The 20,622-nt window shown below is 47.5% G+C and overlaps 2 protein-coding genes across 2 annotated transcripts in view; one reads left to right on the forward strand and one right to left on the reverse strand.

The window, feature by feature from the left end:
- SLC4A10 (solute carrier family 4 member 10) overlaps positions 1–20,622 on the forward strand; it is a 299,055-nt gene that overhangs the window by 210,451 nt on the left and 67,982 nt on the right.
- On the reverse strand, positions 1,407–6,377 carry LOC115093610. The gene is made up of 2 exons (XM_029605603.1): positions 6,123–6,377; positions 1,407–2,576 (listed from the first exon to the last, which is right to left on the reverse strand). The coding sequence occupies exons 1-2, from the start codon at positions 6,157–6,159 to the stop codon at positions 2,002–2,004; spliced, it is 612 nt and encodes a 203-aa protein (XP_029461463.1). The 5' UTR covers positions 6,160–6,377; the 3' UTR covers positions 1,407–2,001.

Consider the following 20,622-nt stretch of genomic DNA (forward strand, 5'->3'; position numbering starts at 1 on the left):
CAAGATTAAAAAGACTGTTCAGAATCAGCATGTTTGAGGAGTTGGTTGTTGGTGGTAACAATCCCTGAAGAAGGAGTGATTCTCCGAAACACTGCAGTGTTGGGTGTTTAACGTTTGGGCATTTAAAGATTGAAGCATACAGCGATTCTTGAGTATTTGCTTCGAATGGAACGCTTTAATGAACCGTTATTCATTCAGTCAGAAGATAAGTGAATTTAAAAAAAAAAGTTTCTAAGTGAATTTTAAAAAAAAATTTTGGTTGGTGTTAACTTGGTTGAATTTATGTCCTGCACATCACATATCTCCAAGTGACTGCTGATTAAACCGTTTTAAGCACAAGATTTTGGGTTAATAGACACAAATTACAATGTTGACCCACTGCTTTATGATGGTTACACTGAGAGATATTTCTTAAGTGTTAGTTAAAATAGTTTTTTCTCATTTTTTCACAGTAAGATATATTTATTTTGTTCTATTTTTTCTTGCATTTTTTGGGTTTTGTTTGTTTTATATTCCCACAATACGGCTCACACATCTAATGCAAATAAGAGATCAAATGTTTTCAATAGCTGGTCCTAATGTGGGCATGCAGGACCTCACTCGCTCGCAACCACCCCCTTACAATCCAATAATCACAGACACATTTCATTGTGGGTAAAACAAGGCCGCAGCTTTAATCATTCAGTGGTCCGAGCTTATATCCACACATTAACACCAACAACTAGGACTTTGGTATTGCCCAGCCCCCACCAGACTATCCGCCACCTTCCGGCAGGATAGCCTAACCAGCCTCTCTGTTACACTCTTTGGCCCCAACACGCCAGGTTCCGACTCCCGCCACACTCTCCTGCAAGGAGCCAACCCAGGTGTACTCCCGCCTCCAACTTGCAAGGAGTCTGGCCAAGCGGCCCCCGCCTCATCCGGCAAGGAGCCACACCCTGACAACAGCCCTCAGTTGTCAACCACCGTCGGCTTTACCAAAATCCAAATAACTTGAACAACAAAATTGAACAGTTATGGCTCGGACCAACCGCCCCCGCTGCGACAAATCCCCCAAACAAAACTGCAATTCCCCAACAACAATCGCCTAGGACTAAGGGTGGGTGGGAGGGTCGCGCGAACCTTCTGCCCCTCTCTCGCTCGCAGCTACCGACTGAAGCCCGCGTTACTAAAACTGCTTAACCAGCAGTTTGAATTTTCTCCCCACCTATCCCAGCTCTCCACGCTTACTCCTTCTGCCCCCCCCCCCCTTGCACCTAAAGCCAATCACTGCATTCCACGACTCTATGACACTCGCCTTCAGTCCCCCCCTCCCCCCTCCTTCACGTACTTCACGTTGCAGCCCTACTTGTGTCCCCACGTTGTTTTCACCTCCGTCTATTCCACCTTCCCCCCCCCCCCCCCCTCTCCAACCACACGCGCCTCGCCTCTGAAGTGAGCCTGCGCCCACATTACGCCGCCCGGCCGGACACGGGGTCCGGCTGGTCTTCCATAATGTGGGCATGCAGGACCTCACTCGCTCGCAACCACCCCCTTACAATCCAATAATCACAGACACATTTCATTGTGGGTAAAACAAGGCCGCAGCTTTAATCATTCAGTGGTCCGAGCTTATATCCACACATTAACACCAACAACTAGGACTTTGGTATTGCCCAGCCCCCACCAGACTATCCGCCACCTTCCGGCAGGATAGCCTAACCAGCCTCTCTGTTACACTCTTTGGCCCCAACACGCCAGGTTCCGACTCCCGCCACACTCTCCTGCAAGGAGCCAACCCAGGTGTACTCCCGCCTCCAACTTGCAAGGAGTCTGGCCAAGCGGCCCCCGCCTCATCCGGCAAGGAGCCACACCCTGACAACAGCCCTCAGTTGTCAACCACCGTCGGCTTTACCAAAATCCAAATAACTTGAACAACAAAATTGAACAGTTATGGCTCGGACCAACCGCCACAGGCACAGGCATATAATGCCCTGTGACCCCCAAAGATGCGGCCTCGCTTTACAGAGGAAATAACTCCTCTAAGACCTCCTGAATGGAGTTCAGGAACAAGTCTAATCCTAGAAAAGACAGGTGAACCCCATCATCTCGGAACAAACCTGTTACCTTACCCCATGACCAGGCATACTTAATATGCCGACCACCCAAGCGCTCCAACCAAGTCCCGATTTGTTGGTTTGCCTTGGACCTACACCGTTTCCATCTGATGTTATCCAATTCAGCAGGCCTCACCACAATATCAGACCAGCATAAGATCGTCGTCGGCAGCAAAATAGATATAGTCATTAAGTCCTTACGGACATTGCTAATGAAGTGCTTGCCCGACATCTTACCCCAGTCGTTACCCCCCAAATGAACTACCAAGACCCGAGGAGCTGCCCGACGCTCTCGCTCCTTCCTAACATAAGGAACAAGTTCGTCCCACAGCATACCCCTCCGGCCAAGCCAGATAACCCGAACCCCCCTTCGTTGTAAGTCCAAGTGAGGGCCGTAAGGACGGCCGCAGGCGTGTCTGTGACCCCAGTAAGTAAACGAATGACCAATGATCCAAACTGTCATGGGCTCAGACGCAGCACCTGCAAAGAAACTAGAGTTAGCAAAGATCAATCATGCCCAGAATCTGGGCGAACATAACTCTTATAGGCCCCGGAACGCCACCGGCCTATCCTCTGTATGACCCCTCCAGGCACACCCGCCGTTGCCGCCGATGTAGCGGCCCCAATGCGGAACGAATGTGTTCCAAACCTGCGCCCCTCCAAACCGACAGCATACAATGCTGCGCGCAGTACCGTCTCGAATTGATACTTGGTTAATGGCCTCCGGTTCTCGTGCACTAGAAATTGCATTGCTACCTCCGGCCGCACCCTACAATACCCAGCTGCATTTCTAACCGGGCAGGACGTCAAACCTGGAACCCTGGATAACAACACGGAGGCTCCACGACCCCTCTGATCCGTCTTAGATCGCGGAATTACTATCAATACTGCTCTGTTCGTGACTACCACATTCCGCGCCAAAATCCCTGGTAATCAGTACTGGAGGCTGAGCGAGCCACCAACTCGCTAATCCTAAAGGCCCCCGAAAAAAGCGAATACGAAAGCAACTCGAAACAATAGTGTCTCATAAGGGGAAAAGCACACTGCAGACAACGCCTCCCATAACAGCATCAAGATATCATGTGTAATGGGCAAACGCTGATCAATTCTGCTCTGCGTTGTCCGCGACCAACCCCTCAACAGACGCCGAACTATAAAACGACCCGAAGGAAAGCCCCAACCATGTGCCTTCATAAAAAAGGAAAACCCCGCCAGCTGGCGGCCTACTGCAGCCTGCGAACACCCACTCGCCCGAGCACGCTCAATGAAACGTACCAATGCCATATCCGAGATCGGACCCCCCGCCCAGCCCAAGGAACACAAAAACGCTGAGACTCGTCGGGCCCCCCCTACATAACCTGTCCACGTGGAGGGCGCTAATGAATCTCGCAGCATTTTCCAGGACTCTGGGAACCAAATTTCCAAAGGAAAGACGGCACCGGGGGTTCCGCATGACTCCGCTTCTGGGGCGAGTTCTCGAAACAAGTCCCACTTGAAACGAGAAAGAGAGTCAGCCACACTGTTAGAAACTCCAGGCACGTGTCGAGCCCATACTGTTACATTTAAGGACATACAACGCAAAATCAGCTCGCGCAATAACTCTGACACTCTGATGCAACGCGCCGATCTCTTATTTATGACCTCAACCACCCCCTGATTATCGCTCCAAAATACCACTCTCTTTCCTGCCAACTGAGCGCCCCAAATATACACTGCCACTACAATTGGAAATAATTCCAAGAAAGCTATATTTTTTGTAACTCCAGACGTAATCCAGTCCTCCGGCCAACCTGCTGCGCACCAAGCCCCTCGAAAATAAGCCCCGAAACCTAACGAACCCGCTGCGTCGGTGAACAGCTCCAAATCATGATTTGACCGCGGATTAGATTGCCACAAACGCCTCCCCATTAAAATCCTCCAAAAACCTATCCCAAAGTCTCAGATCTTCCCGCAAAAAACAAGAATTTCGCACACGATGATGCGGTTTTTCTTAAACCGGACATAGCATGTGATAAACCTGCGCAAAAACACTCTGCCCATAGGAATCACCCGACAGGCGAAATTTAGACTACCAACGAGTGACTGTAACTCTCGTAAAGACAACTTAGGCCGACCAACAGCCCCACGCACCATGTCCCTTAACAGCTGAACCTTATCCTCCGGTAACCGCGATACCATAGCTACCGAATCCAGCTCAATTCCCAAAAATACCAATGAAGTACTAGGTCCTTCTGTTTTACTGACCGAAAGAGGAATCCCGAAATCATTGGCCACCTCTTGAAAACAATTCATCAAACTGAGACAATCACCCGAACCAGCCCTTCCCACAAATAGAAAATCATCCAAATAATGTACCACGAGTCTCGATCCCGACCTCTTCTGTACCACCCAGTGCACAAATGTACTGAAGGCTTCAAAATAAGAGCATGCTATAGAACAACCCATAGGCATACACTTATCAAAGTAAAACTGCTGCTGAAAGCGGAACCCTAACAGGTGAAAACTATCAGGATGAACCGGCAACAAACGAAATGCCGCTTCTATGTCCGCTTTCGCCATTAAAGCCCCTGGGCCACACTGCCGAACTATTCGCACTGCGGAGTCAAAAGATGCGTATCGCACCGTGCATAATTCCCTCGGGATACCATCATTCACAGACCTCCCTTCGGGGAAAGACAAATTATGAATTAATCTAAACTTGCCCGGATCCTTTTTTGGAATCACAGCTAAAGGCGATAGGACCAAATCACGGAACGGAATCACATTAAAGGGACCTGCAATACGGCCCAGTCCTATTTCCCCCAGCAACTTTTCCCTTACCACCGCTAGCATACGCCGAACCGACGGGCAATTGACCCCACCCCCAACTTCCCCCTGTCCTTGAAACGGTATTTTAAAACCATAACGAAAACCCTGATCTAACAACTCCGCCACCTTTATACGCGGGTACAGCCGTAACCATGGCAACATCGCGGTTAAACAGATAGGTGTATGTGCTCGCTCAAAGACCCGGTCTACTGGCACCTTTTGCAGGTTGTGCTGTGGCCGGTCCGTCCCCTTGACGCTTTGAACACTTGGACACTGGGTGACCGGCTCCACACACGGAACAAGCGTGCCGGAACTTACAGTCCGGGAAAATACACGTGGAGCGATTAAATCTCCAACACACATCACTGCGCCCCGCGCCCCCCTTTCCAACACTACTGCCGGGCACGTCCCTCCGAAAGGACCTCCCAGGCCCAGTACCAGCCACTAACCCCTGCCCCATACTACCTGAGGACGGTTTTGCAGCCATCTGCGTTAGCCAGAGTCCAACATCCTGAGTACCCCAGGAGATAAACTTATTTTCTTCCATACGATCCCGGAATCGCTCATCATAATTAAGCCAGGACCAACCTTCGTAAGTCTTACTGGCCGCTAGGATTGCATCTGCATAAGATAACAACGCCCCATACTGTGACGGATCTTTCTTCCCCACTACACTTGCTAGCCGCAGAAAAGCCCTTGTCCAATTATGAATATTTCGTGCCACCTTAATCGGGACCCCAACAAATTGATCTCTCTTATTCCTCTTCTTCTTATCCTTACGCTTACCACGCCTGCCCTCCAGCAGCTGAAAAATATCAATGAACTGCCTACGCCTAATTCGTCTACGAATGGAACGCGGAACCTCCTCCCATAACTCCGTAAAAGCCACCAAAGCCGGGGCACCACGTACTGTGGCCCCTCCGACTGCTCCCCCCTGAACCGCTGCTCCCGAATCCGAAGAGGTATCAGAAGATGACGAAGAGGACGACGACGACGAGGACGAATCCGATGAACTAGAGCGCCCCCTCTTTCTCTTTTCTTAGACTTCCCAGACTTTGAAGACCCCCGTTTCCTATCCACCCCCCCTTCCTTAACACTTGGTAACACTTCGCTGCCACCTGCGTCCTTGCCATCCTGCTTCCCCCCCCTCCCTCTCTTCTGCCCCCCTCACACATGCAGCTCCACCTCTGTCCTGTCTAGGGAAAATAATAAACTCACCAGTCTGTTCAGGCTCCACAGGCAGCACATCATCCATGTATAACTGCTCTCGCCGACCCCTGCCTGCCGTCACTGGCGCGTCATTGCGCCAAGCCTCCCATTGAGATGGGCCAGGTATTTCACCATCATCCTCTGCCAAATTCCCCTGTGGAAAAACAGCAGGAGCAGGAGACGGAACAGGAGCCGGCGCAATATCCCAAATTCTCTCCACCTCCAACCCCCCAAACTCCCCAAAACTGCTCGCACATCCCCTGTCCACAGACCTCTCTCTACCAAGGTCATCTCTTCCCCTCCCGATTCTCCCCCCTCCATTCAAACGCCAGCGAGAACCCCCAGTCAATCTACGATTACCTCTTTGCCCCATGCAGTGCCTGCTTACCCCCCCCAACATCCCCCTTGCCAGTTCTGGAACCAATAACGTATTACTCACCCTCTCCCCTCTCACAGCCATGCCCCTCCCCAACATGCTACCGGCACCCCTTGCCCTGCGCTCCTCCGCTCCACTTAACCGCCCTACCATCGCTCCCTTACCCCCCTGACCACGAAACCTAGTTTTGTATAAAGCTCCCATAGACACAGCACTCTCACCAAATGAACCTTCATCAGGGCCAGGAAAGCGCTCTGCAGCATCAGAAATCATTTCTGCAGCTAGAATGGGCTCACAGCTCTTAGAAGCTGCCTTTCCAGACTTCCCCTTAGCCCGGGGCCTCACAGCTCTACCGCCCCTCCCCCTCACCACACCCAGCTCTGCAGACCTCTCAATTAACAGCAACGGTCCCTCCCTTTCAATCTCCACACCTCCTCTATCCGCCCCCCGAGCTAACGATCGTGCTCCTCCCCGCTCTGCAACGCCAAAGTCGCTCACCCATTCTGGGATCAGCACACCGTCGCCTGCTGCCTCCTCCCCCGGCACCCATGCGGCTTCCTCTGACTCCAGGAACGCAGCCACACCACCATCGAGCTCCTCCTCCTCCCAATCGGGCCTCTTGCCAGCCATGCTGCCGTCAGCACACGAGCACTGGAAGTTTACAGCTGCAAAAAATGCCTGCGATCTCCGAACAGTCCCCAACGAACAATCACACAGGAACCAGCAACAAAAGGTATGTTAAGATCGCGCGAACCTTCTGCCCCTCTCTCGCTCGCAGCTACCGACTGAAGCCCGCGTTACTAAAACTGCTTAACCAGCAGTTTGAATTTTCTCCCCACCTATCCCAGCTCTCCACGCTTACTCCTTCTGCCCCCCCCCCCCCCTTGCACCTAAAGCCAATCACTGCATTCCACGACTCTATGACACTCGCCTTCAGTCCCCCCCCTCCCCCCTCCTTCACGTACTTCACGTTGCAGCCCTACTTGTGTCCCCACGTTGTTTTCACCTCCGTCTATTCCACCTTCCCCCCCCCCCCCCCTCTCCAACCACACGCGCCTCGCCTCTGAAGTGAGCCTGCGCCCACATTACGCCGCCCGGCCGGACACGGGGTCCGGCTGGTCTTCCAAAAGCTCTGGAACTCCCTGCCTGAAGCGTTACACATTCTACCAGAAAGGAAAAGATTTAACCGTGAACTAAAAACATGGCTATTCAAAAACACATATAATTTAACTAAAAAGTATCAGAATATACAGAACCACAAATAAGGACAAAAATAACAAAATCATGAAGAATAAATCAAACAAGAGAATGGAAGATTCTCAAAACAACTTACTGAGTAGGAAGTGAAAAATAACATTTCATAATTATCCTCACTCTTTGCCTCATGTACATGACCAATTTTAATATGTACTAGAAAATTTCTTGATAGATTTTGTTTGTTGGTTGAATTATAATTATGAATGTCACTCTGTAAACCGCTGTGATCTACACTTGGAACGACGGAATATAAAATGTCTAAATAAATAAATAAATATAAAGGAACTTACTACTGATACTTTACCACTCACTATACTATACTGTGTGGAAAAATGTCTTTCTCGCACGCATACCCCCCGCCCCCCCCCCAACACACACACATAGGGCCGGATTTTATAAATTAGCGCGATCACGTACTTTTGTTCGCGCACCAGGCGTGAACAAGAGTACACGGGATTTTAATAGATTCGCGCATAGTCATGCGTATCCATTAAAATCCGGGGTCGGCGCGCGCAAGACTGCCCAAAATCGGCAGCCTGCGCGCGCCGAGCCACGCAGCCTGCCTCCGTTCCCTCTGAGGCCGCTCCGAAATCGGAGCGGCCTCGGAGGTAACTTTCCTTCCACCCCCCCCGCACCTTCCCTTCCCTTTCCCTACCTAACCCACCCCCCCGGCCCTATCTAAACCCCCCTCTACCTTTGTCGGCAAAGTTCCGCCTGCTGGAAGCAGGCGGAACTTTGCGCGCGCCGGCCGGCTGCCCCGCTCCGAGTTCCGGTCCCGGGGGCTGGTCCAGAGGCCGCAGCCACGCCCCCGGAACACCCCCGGGCCGAAACCACACCCTCGGGCCCGCCCCCGAAACGCCGCGTCACGCGCGACATGCCCCCAAAACGCCGCGTCACTGCCAGCACGCCCCCCGACACGCCCCTCCATGCAAGTCCCGGGATTTACGCGCATCCCGGGGCTTGCGCGCGCCGCCGAGCCTATGCAAAATAGGCTCGGCGCACGCAGGGGGAGTTTGGGGTAGGTTTTCGGGGGGTACGCACATATCCTACGCGCGTACCCCTTTGAAAATTTACCCGATAGTGTATGTGTGTGTTGTGCACTGCTGAGTACTAACTGACTGACTGCTTTCCACATCAAGAACTTGAATGATGGCAATCTATCAAGACTGAGACTTTTCTTCACCTCAATCTGTCAATGTGCTAACCACAAACAGAGACAAAAAAATCACTAGCTAGTCTGCTTCAATTTCCAGTGACACTCCTGAACTCTCTATCAGTGAACACCAAGAGAAAGAAGTGTTATTGCCTCTGTCTTTCTGAAACAGAGAGACTACTGTAGCAGGAAAGATCAGAAAAAGCCCCTTTACCAGTGCCAAAGTTAACTTTTTAAAGCTTTTTTGTAAGAGAGCTTCTCACAAGAGATCCTTCTCTATCAACTTCTAGAGAGAAATGAGAGACTTTCTTGGATATACTCGGACTTTTCAGTGAGAGCAGGGCCGGTGGAAGCACTAAGCGAACTAGGCCTGGGCCTAGGGTGTCGAGTATTAGAGGGCGCCGCGAGCAGTGGTATCCCGAGGGGAGCCAATGCCCCCGGGCGCAGGGAGGCTCATGCGGCCGCCAGTGGACCTCATTCCACTGGCGGCTGAGCAGCGACACGCATATAGCAAGCAAATCGGCAGGGCCATTCACCACAGCCCGAAGAAAAAGATAGCTTTTAAAAGCGCTGATCTCTTCTTCCTTCCTGCTTGCGCGGCCCCGGAAGTAAACGCTGCCGGAGCCGCGCGGGCAGGAAGGAGGAGGAGCATCAGCGCGTGCAGAGGAGGAGCAGCGCTTACGGGCCGCCGCGAATCCCAAGTCGTAGCGGCCCGAGAGGAGGAAGAGGCCTGGTAGCAGGGCTGCTGCAGAGCCCATCCTGCGGCGACCCGCGAAGAGGAGGCCCAGAGGTGAGAGAGAGGCTGAGGGTCTGTAGACTGTGTGTGTATGAGATGAGTTGGGAGATTGTGTGTGAGAGTGAGTTGAGAGACTGTGTGTGGGAGTCAGGACCTGAATGTTTGCAGAGACAGCATGTGAGAGCCTCTGTGTGTGTGAGTCAGACAGCATGTGACAGTGAAAGCCTGTGTGTATGAATGATTGTATGAGAGAGAGCATGTGACAGTGAGAGCCTGTGTTTGAGCAAGACAGCATGTGGGAGTTAGAGAGAGCATGTGTGTGTGAGAGAGACAGCATGTGACAGTGAGAGCCTGTGTGTATGAATGATTGTATGAGAGAGCATGTGACAGTGAGAGCCTGTGCTTGAGCAAGACAGCATGAGGGAGTGAGAGAGAGCCTGTGCGTGTGTGTGAGAGAGAAATGCATGTGAGAATGAGAACCTGTGTGTTTGAGGGAAGAAGATGGAAAGAAAAGAAATAGATAAAAAGACAATATAAAAGGAATTGGCAAAAAAATAAGAAAGGGAAGGTGGAAAAAAATAAGAAAAGGAAGATGGAAAAAAAAAAAGCCTGTGACCAACCGATTAGAAAACTAAGATTGGACAGCAAAGGTAAAAAAAAAATAAATTACTTTTTAGTGATTGGCACATGTAATCTTTGGGAATGTGCGAGAATAGCACTTTCTCTATGCGGATCTCACAATGTACGAGATCAGCATGGAGAAAGTGGAAGCCCACGGGGCTTGCACAGAGGATGGGCTTCAGTGTCAGTAGCAGGAATCGACGCCTCCCCAATAGCCATGTGGCAGCAGTGACAGTGGCAGCAGAGGAATGAGAGAGGTTCCGAGGTTGCTGGCAAAAGAGAGGGGGGTCTGCCTTTAGTGTGTGCATGTGTATGAATGGGACTCTGCCTGGGAGTATATGTGTGTGAATGCATGGGTGCCTGCCTGGGGGTCTGTGTGTGTGAGAATGAATGTGTGCATGCCTGGGGGATGGGGAGGGAGTGGTGTGAAAATGAATGGGAGCCTGCCTGGGGGTCAGTGTGTGTGTGTGTGTGTGTGTGTGAGAGAGAATGACTGGGAGCTTGCCTGGGTGTGTGTGTTTGTGTGTATGTGAGGGAGCCAGTGAGTGTGAATGAGAAAATCCAAGGGAGTAAGAGTTTGTGTATGGGGGGGTTGTGGAGGGGGAGAAGAGTGTCTTAGAACCTGTCAGTGTCAGTGAGAGCGAGAGGTTATGGTGAATATAAGAGCATGAATGTGTATGTATGTGACAGTGTATGTGTGAGAGAGAATGGACATGTGAGTATGTGTGAGAGAGAGAGGATAACCTCCTAATCCTCGACAATATCAGGGTGACTGGAAATCAAGAGCTCCCACAGAAGGGGACAACAGGGGCTTTTTAAAATCCTTATTAGTTTTAATTATTGAATGTTATTTGATATTTGTGCTGTTTTGAAATATTTTATTAGTGTTTGGGAAATTGTAAAAAATGTATATGATTTTAATTAATAGAAATTCTATTTATCAGTAGTTTTAAAATATTCTTTTATTATGGTATTACCATTATAACTGATGCTTTATGTTTCTTGATTTTATTTGTTTTATGAGGAATGGTGGTTCTATTTTTCTATTGTTAATACACAGAGTCTGGCTTTTGGAGTTTCCATTTCAATTTTTGTCTAATTTGTGCTCCTTCATTTTGTATTCTGTATTTGGTGAGAGTCTGTCTCTGCTCTGTGTGTGTGACCGTGATGAGAGATTCTGCTAGCATGTAGTGTCTGTATAGGGATCTATAGCAATCAGGCTTGTTTTGTTTCCTCAGTAGGTGGTATATTGGTATTCTAGGATCCAGTGTAATATTTACCCTTGCTTTTTCACAGGTAGGGTTACTTATTTTATTTATTTATTTTTAATTTTTCTATACCGAAATTCCTGTATGAGATTATTGTTGTTTGAGTCCTTGGTGTTATTACTGTTATGTTACGATGGGATTGCAGTATAGATTTTGAGTGTCTTTTTTTGCGGGGTTTTGTGTTAGTTCACAATGTGCCTGGCAGTGGAAGCTGTTTGTGCTGCTGTTACTGTGAGGTGACACCAGAATTTGAAAATATCTTTTACTATGATGAGCTGTAAGGAAAACATCCAAGCTCCATTGTTTGGGGGAAGTTCAGTGGATGCACAGAGTTAGAGAGCTGGAGGTGCAGGATTTATATTGACATTCTGTCCCTTTCTATATATTCCAGACTTCACTCTCATAGCATATAGAATTAGTTGAATGAAGCTAGCTTTTTTAAATTATGCAGAAACTGGCCCGCTTTTTTAAATTATACAGAAGACCCTTTGGACTTTTTTTATTAACACTTTTTTTTAACCAATTTTAAAGCAGGATCCATGCTATAGAGGTGGGTATGATGAAAAAATATCATTTTGGCTCCCCCACCCCCCCAAAAAAAAAAAATCTTCTGTCTAGAGATGCCACTGATTTTCTGTGACCTTAAGCATTAGTTGAAGAAGGATTAAGGGGGGGATGCTGGAAAGGCACACAAATGCATTAGCCCCCCCGGGCGCCAGAGTCCCTTGCTACGCCACTGGGTGCGAACAATATGGGGCCGCAAGGGCGGCAAAGAGGAGTGGAGATTTGGCAGGCCGCGAGCAGTGCCCAACCTGCTCACGACCCAGAAAAACACACAGCCGGTGGGCGTGATCGAGAACGATGTAGGAGTCGGGGCCGACACCCGGGGGGGGGGGGGCGCAAGGGAGAAGGCTCGCCTAGGGCACCTAATCCCCTTGCACCTGCCCTGAGTGGGAGGATGTCAGTGTTACTTGATCCAGATAGCAGTTATAGGCTATTTAAACAGATGTTTCACCCTGATTTGTCCTCTGTCTGGTCTCCTTGCAAAACTTGTCCTCCTCTCAGGAAATTGAAATCACACGCAAGAGTTGGCTGTTAAATTACCTGCACCTGTTTGCTAATGATGTGTAATCATTTGAAATGAAATAGGAAATGACAATGATATTTCCGATAATTTTTTCATTTCATTTTCAAAATGAAATGATAGAAAATCCAACTAAATTTGGTTGGTTTTCTTTTTCATTTTGAAAAAATAAGTTGGGTGTCGGGCCTAGCCCCAAGCCCGAGACCATGGCTTCACCTAGACACATGTCCAAGCCCAAGACATGGGCCACAGCCTTTGCCTATGCATGATGCCGGGGTCTCAGTCTAGGCCTAGGCCCGCGGCTAGATCCTCTGCATAGGCCAAGTCCCAGGCCCGATATCAGAACCTCGGCTGAGACCTGGACCCAGGCCAAAACGTCACCCCACAAAACTTGCTGGGATCAGGAAACTCCTCGGCCCCCACATACCGTGTCTGTTGGGGTTCCACAGATAAGATCAGCCAAGGCCTAGGCCCAATGCAAAAAGCTGGGTCCTGATGCCATGACCTTGACATAGGTCCAAGTCCTTGCCCAGGCTTGACACTAGGGCCTTAGATAAAGGCCCAAGCCTGACACTAGGGTCCAGTCCAGAAGTTTGGTTTTGATGCCAAGGCCTTGTCATAAGCCAAGGCCCTGATTCCAGGCTCCAACCCATAGGCTGTGTCCCTGAACCTAGAGGCCAGACCGAAGGCTAGGTCTCGACTCAGGAGTCTTGGTGTAGGACAAGGTTAGGGCCCATATCTGATGCTGGGTCATGCCCCAGAGCTTGGGTCCCATTGCCAGGGCCTCGGCCTCGGCCTAGGCCCAAGACCAGCGGCGGAAGACCAAGCTGTGAAGCTCCTCTTTGGTCTCTCTTCTTAAAATAATGTCTTCCAGTTGAGGACACACTGGAGTACCTTCACTCCAACACCTTCCACCTCAGCATAGGTGCCATTTTGATATATGGCTGTTCAGGCGCCCTTCACTCAGGAGAAAGTCATTGGAGTGAAGTTACTATGGTGTGTCCTCAAGCGAAGGCTGTCATTTTAGGAAGAAGATCAAAGAGGAGCTCCGGGACCTAGTCTCTAGCTTCTGGGCCCCGGTGAAGGAATACCACCTCCATGGAGGCTGGGTCCTGATGCTGGGGTCTCAGCCTAGACAGTGCCCTGGCCCAAGCCTAGGCCCAGGCTCAATTCTGGGGCCCAGCCCGGAGGCAGTTTCCTGATATCTAGGTTTCAGACTAGGCTCAGGCTGGAGCTTGACACTGGAGGCACGGTGTAGGCTAAGACCCAGACCAACACTAGGGGCCTGAACCAGAAGCTGGATCCCATCACCAGGGTCTTGGTCTAGGCCCTGGCTGAGGATCAGACCCAGGCCTGGAAGCCAAAAACAAAGCCGGAAGCTCTGGAGGAAGATGTTGGAAGGAAGTTACTCCTGTGCATCCTCAAGAACATAAGACTTGCCATACTGGGTTAGACTAAGGTCCATCAAGCCCACCAGTAAATGTTTCTATCAGTGGATAATCCAGATCACAGGTACCTGGCAGGATCCCAAGGGGTAGATGGATTAAGCAGCATGGAATCTAAGAATAAGCAGTGGATTTCTACAATTCTATTTTAATAATGATTAATGGACTTTTCCTCCAGTAACTGTCCAAACCTTTTTTAAATTCAGCTACACTAATAGCTTTCACCATATCCTCTGGCAACGAATTCCAGAACTTAATTCTATGTAGAGTAAAAAAATATTTTCTCTTATTAGTTTTAAATGTATTACCTAGTAACTTCATTGTGTGTCCCCTAGTCTTTGTACTTTTTTAAAGAGTAAACAACTGATTAATGTTTACTTGTTCCTTTCCACTAATGTTTACTTGTTCCTTTCCACTCATTTTATACAGCTTTGTAACCCTTTTCTTCTGAGGAGCATCTCCTCCAAGGGCACACAAAAGAATTTAGATTGTTCAGGGCTATTTTTCATTTGCCACTGGTCCCCCTCACTTATAATACCCCAGGACTGAGTTCTTTCTATGGGGGAAAGCAGAAGCTTGTGGCCCAGGCGGTGAGGTGACTTCCTTTTTGGTTTGCAGCTGGTTAGTGTAATTCTACAGCTGATCAGGACACAAGATTGGGTGTTCAAAATTAGCTTTACCGATTTAGTGAAAAGTCAGTGTCCAGGTGATATAAATGTCTGTACAAACGAGTGTCCCTTCTCTTTCTCTGTGTAAGTGCTACACTCCAGCTTCAGGGGAATTCCTAACTTCTTTTTAGTGAGAAGGTAGTGGTCCCCCTACTCCTGAACGGTCCTCTGTTATGATAGATTCCCATTTGATTTTCACAGTTCTACCTGGATACAGCAGACTTCACACCATGACCCAACCTGCACCATTGGGCCATTCGAATATCATGATGAAGGTCTTCACTGATGCTCCTCAATCTCTTTGTGTTTTCCTTCTTCTGAGCCTCCCAGAAGAGAAGGCATTAAATCACTCAACATGAGAGAAGGGATAGAATAACCTCCCCTCGCCTTAACTAGGGTATCTCATGGACTGCTTCAATATCTTCTGAGCTACTGTCCCTGCAGCCTTTCACCGACTTTGGAAGATTACTAACAGGGCTCAGTGACCTGGTCTCTTGATACAGGGAGGTAATTATTCCTCAGAGCTCCAGACTGTAATTCAGGCAACTATGCTTTAACAAGGTCCAAATACTTAAAAAAAATACTCTTGATCTCTCATAGTAGCACTTGATCTGGCAGGAAGCACATAGGCAGATGGTTTTCTCAGAATATCTGTGGTGAAGCTGTAAGCCTCACCCAAAGGAAAGGGAACCCCTCCAATAGGGCTCCTCTCTCCTTAAACTCTCCTCTCTCACTCCTGAATCTCATCCTACTCCCCTAGTTATAACAAGGTCTATACCCATTCAATTACGTCATAGTGGAGGAGCTGTAAAATGGTATTCCCTCTAGCTAGTTGTTCTTTCTGCAGAGACTAGGTGACATCTAGTGGTCAACCTGTTGTGGTGTTTCAGTGGGCCAGGAATGAACAGAGGCGGTCAGCATGTAGTTTCCAAGTGTTAACCATGTGAGTTATTTTTCCTTTTTGGATTTTAAGTGCATATAATTTTTTTAAATATATATCTTGGGCCAATATTTGTGGTCTAGGCAACTGCTGAGTTGCTTTATGAGCTAAAGCAATGCATAAGCCCAAAACATATGAAGGTCCTTTAATGTTTCAAAGCTGCTTTTTGCGTGCAATGCTAATTGAAAAATGTTATGAATGTTTTACTGTCATTTTTTAGTGAATGTTTGATTTTTTGTATTATATATGTTCCGCTTTGTGGACATTACATTTAGTAGCATTTCTGCAACCCACTAGGGGGGGGCCACACCTTTATGATATCTCCCATCAGCCATCTCTTCTCCAAGCTGGAGTCCTAATTTCTGTATCCTTTCTTCATAGGGGAATTGTTCCATCCCCTTTATCATTTTGGTCACCTTACTCTTCACCTTTTCTAGTTCTGCTATATCTTTTTTGCGATGTGGCACTGGTGACCAGAACTGCACAGAATGCTCAAGATGAGGTTGCACCATGGAGTGATACAGAACTATTAAGATATTCTTTGTTTTATTCTCCATTCCCGTCCTAAAAATTCTCATCTTCTATTTACTTTCTTGGCTGCTGCTGCACACAGAGCAGAAGATTTCAATATATTTTCAATGATGACACCTAGATCCTTTTCCTGAATCGTGGCTCCTAATGTGGAACCTTGCATTGTGTAGCCATAATTTGGATTACTGCTCCCTAATGACATCACATTGCACTTGTCCACATTAAATTTCATTTGCATGCCCAGTAGGGATGTGAATCGGTACTGGACTCGTTTCCAGTATCAGGTTCGGGTAAAAACCGCGGGAAAACTTCGTTCCCGCGGATTTAACCATTTAAATTGGCTGTGTCGTGCCGAAAAAAAAACAAAACACCCCTGGCCGTTTAAATTTAATTCTTTCTAATCCCCCACCCTCCTGACCGTCCATTAGTCCTACCATGTGACAGGGGCCGGCCAATGGCACGGATATCCTGTCACATGCTAAGGGCAAAGGGCCATTGGCGCCATTTTGATTAGTGGCAGGCAACAGCCCGAGAGCGGGAGATCACTCCCGGACCCCCGCTGGACCACCAGGTACCTTAAAAAAGTTTTGGGAGGGTGGGGGATTAGAAAGAATTAAATTTAAAGAGTCGGGGTGGGTTTGGGGGTTTTTAAGTGCTCTTTCTTACTGCCCCCCCAAAATGATAAGAGAACCCCACAAAAAAATTTGTAGGGTTTTCCTATCGGGTTCGGGGGCCCCCCGAATTCTGATGAGTTTGAAAATATCTTCTGATATTTTCAATCATCAGAAAAACTATTCACATCCCTAATGCCCAGTCTCCCAGTTTTGCAGTGCCCTTTTGCAATTTCTTACAATCCTCTTGTGATTTAATAAATTTAAATAATTTTTTGTCATCAGCAAATTTGATCACCTCACTTATTGTTCCCATTTCCAGGTTGTTGTAAATATATTAAAAAGGCAGTGGCCCCACAACAGATCCCAGGGGCCACTATTCACCTTTTTCCATTGAGAAAATTTACAATTTAGCTCTACTCTGTTTTCCATCTTTTAACCAGTTGGCAATCCACAATAGGACACTGCCCCCAATCCCATGACTTTTTACTTTCTTAAGAAGCATCTCATGACTTTGTCAAATGCTTTCTGGAAATCCATTTACACTATGTCAACTGGCTGATCATTATCCAGATATTTGTTTACGCCCTCTAAAGAATGTAGCAAATTTGTGAGGCAAGATTTCACTTGGCTAAATCTATGTTGGCTTTGTTCCATTAAACTATGCCTATCTATATGTTCAGCCATTTTGTTCTTTATGATAGTTTCTACCATTTTGCCTGGCACAGACATCAGATTCATTGATCTGTAGTTTCCTGGATCACCCCTTGGTCCCTGTTTAAAAATTGGCGTTACATTGGCAACCCTCCAGTCTTCAGGTACCATAGATGATGTTACTGATAGTTTACAAATTTCTAATAGCAGGTCCGCAATTTCATTTCTCATTTCTTTCAGCATTCTAGAATGTGTACCATCTGGTCCAGGTGATTTGCTACTCTTTAGTTTGTCAATTTGCCCTAGTACATCTTCCAGGTTCACTGAGATTTGTTTCAGTTCCTCTGAATCATCACCTTTGAATATCATTTCTGGCATGGGTATATATCGTTCATCTTTCTCGGTGAATACTGAAGCAAATAATTCATTTAGTCTCTCTGCTACGGTTTTGTCATCCCTAAGTGCTCTTTTACCCCTTGATCATCTAATAGCCTATATGACTCCCTCCAGTGGAGGACATCATTTTAAGAAGACCAAAGACTAAAGAGGAGCTTTATGGCATGTTCTCCAGCTTTCATGTCCCGGTGATGGGATCCCATCTCTGCATCAGGACCCAGTATCAGACCTAGGCCAAGGCCTCAACTTCATTACCTGGCCTCTGGATTGAGCCTTGGGGTCTGGACTTGGCCTCCAGATCAGGCCCATCAGGACTCAGCATCGGGTCTTGGCCTAACAAAGGCTCCGGCATCTAGATCTGACCTCTATGCTGGACCCTAGCATCGAGGCTTGACGTTGATGCCCAGCCTCCAAGTCAGGCTTCAGCGTCAGGCCCGTTCCTAGGCCAAGGTCCCAGCATTCTCCCATGGCCTAGATCTACTTAAGGCTGAAGCTTCGGGACTAGGTCTGGGTTTCTTCTTTGGATCTCTCCCCAGACCGGTAAGTGTGGACCTTGGAGAATCTTGGCTCTGGCAGTTTTGGGAGCGTGGGAGCGACAGGCTTCAGGGAAGCTTGGGTGCCCCCATTTCTTTTTTTTTAATTGGTTTTGGGGAATTTTGTTTTTAATATTTATTTCATTTTTATAAACCACATAAAACAAAATAAACATTAAAGAAAACTAAATTTGTGGTGCTAAACCTCCCCAAAACACATTTTTTTCCCCTGCACATCCTTACTGTTTGTTCAGTGATCACAGCATGGCTATATACTTGAATGGATAATATAAATAAATGGGACAAAAAATTTGTGGGACCCACTCCATTCATTTCAGGGGTTCACAAATAAAACAAAAATGGACTCATACATTGCATTTTACCCATTCATTTTATATGAATGCATATCCCTAATGTCTTGGGGAGGAATAGGGTCCTGGATGGTCACCCAAATTCACATCACATCCTTTAAGAACAGATCTATATCTAAACCTGCCAAGAGATGCTTTGATTTTGTCATCTCTTCGTGACCATACGCACAAGCCCACTCCTAACCTGGAAGATGACCAAGGATGCATACAACTGGCACAGACTGACAAACGGAGCGATGACATCGAACATACTGACCACTTATTGAAAGACTTACAAAACCGAGCTACTATTGCACTTCGGTATTGCTCAGTGGAGCAGATGATTGAAATGCACTGACCAAGCGACTATCCAGCAGTGCCACAGAAACCTTGCAGAAAAGATGAATAGTAGGGAATAACTCTTCTGAAGTCAAGAAGGGATTTTTGACAAATGCCAGCAGATTACTTGCATTCAGATAGCAAAGGGTTAAATACTTCCATTGCCGCTTATCAGACCTAGAGGGGAGGGGGAGAGTTGCTTAGCAACCTGTGACATGTTAATCATTTTCGAATACCTGACTTGTAACCCAAGTATCCTCCTTTCCTTTGTGCTGATTCACTCCCTTCGGTTCTTTCCAGTGTCGTGCTCCTATTATGTTCCGTCTTGTTTTATTTTAAGCCCTGTTAGTTACAAATTCCATAGCAAGACTCCATCTGATATGTTCAAAGTAATAACTCTGCTAAATAGTGCTTTAAAGTTATCACTTTGAAGAAATCAAGGTGTTTGATATGAGAGCACACATTCTTAGTCTGTGCCAGCTGTATGCATCCCTAGCTGCAGGCTTGCACTGCTGCAGTGTACTTTGCAGCAGTACATAAAAGTGTCACTACTACAACTTAACATTTCTATAGCGTCTCATGACTTTTGTTAGCCCATGTAATGGTCCTGCCCCAAACTGACAATCACGCCTTTTGGTGAACATATGGTTTGTTGCGTCAATAGCCACATCTACATCACTGGTCTGCAAATGCATAGGTGATTCGTTTTGGATTCTCAACTGCTGACTACTTTAACTTCTTGTGGATAGTTTCTTTCAGTTACATCACTCTCCTTGCTGCATTCTAGTCACATGTGATGGTACCACAACCGTTCCAAGGGGCAGCAGAATGCCTTTGTGGTTAGGGAACAAACCAAGCTCCACCCCTAGCTCCATCCCTACTCCACCCCCAGCACCAAGTTCTTACTTTACATTTATAGTTAATGCCATTTTTTTCTTATGTATGTTCTTTGCATAAATCATAGATTATAATTATTCATTCCCAGATCTACCAATAAAATACTTGATGATAGAAAACCCTAGCAGTTTTCTTTCTGCCTACAGACTGTGATAGCCTGCTCCTGAGATAAAGCTGGACGGGCTAGGGTCTGGGTGGCCCACCCCATTCTGACGCCTAAGCAGTTTTGCCAATTCCTGCTTGAAAAATGTCACTAGATCCACTTTGAAAAGTCTCCAGATTGGGTAAAAAATAGTTAAAACCATATTGCTGCACAGTGGCGTCTGCACAGCTGGTGAGCTTATGATTGGTGGAAAAAGGGGTGGAACACATTCACACACACACTGTCTTGCTGTCTCAGAAACTGACCACACACATACTCGCATTCTTTCTGAGCCACACTCAGACACTGACACAGACACTCTTGCATACTTCAGACACTCTGACGTACACACACATTTCTACTGCTGCTCATGTGCTCACTTGGGAAGTAAGCGTATAAATGAAACAGGCTATTGTAACAATTTTCAAAAGCTATTTATACATGTAAAGTATACTTACATGTGTAAATCATATGGACAATTCAATGACATATTGTAGCAATTTCCAAA

This window comes from Rhinatrema bivittatum, chromosome 6 (assembly GCF_901001135.1).
Source record: "Rhinatrema bivittatum chromosome 6, aRhiBiv1.1, whole genome shotgun sequence".
NCBI lineage: Eukaryota > Metazoa > Chordata > Amphibia > Gymnophiona > Rhinatrematidae > Rhinatrema > Rhinatrema bivittatum.

Bases quoted from the DNA above. Each gene is read 5' to 3' on its own strand.
- LOC115093610 (XM_029605603.1), bottom strand. From the start codon at position 6,159: ATGGATGATGTGCTGCCTGTGGAGCCTGAACAGACTG. The intron at 2,577-6,122 runs GTGAGTTTATTA...GTTTCTTTGCAG, and splicing joins TGTGGAGCCTGAACAGACTG to GTGCTGCGTCTGAGCCCATG.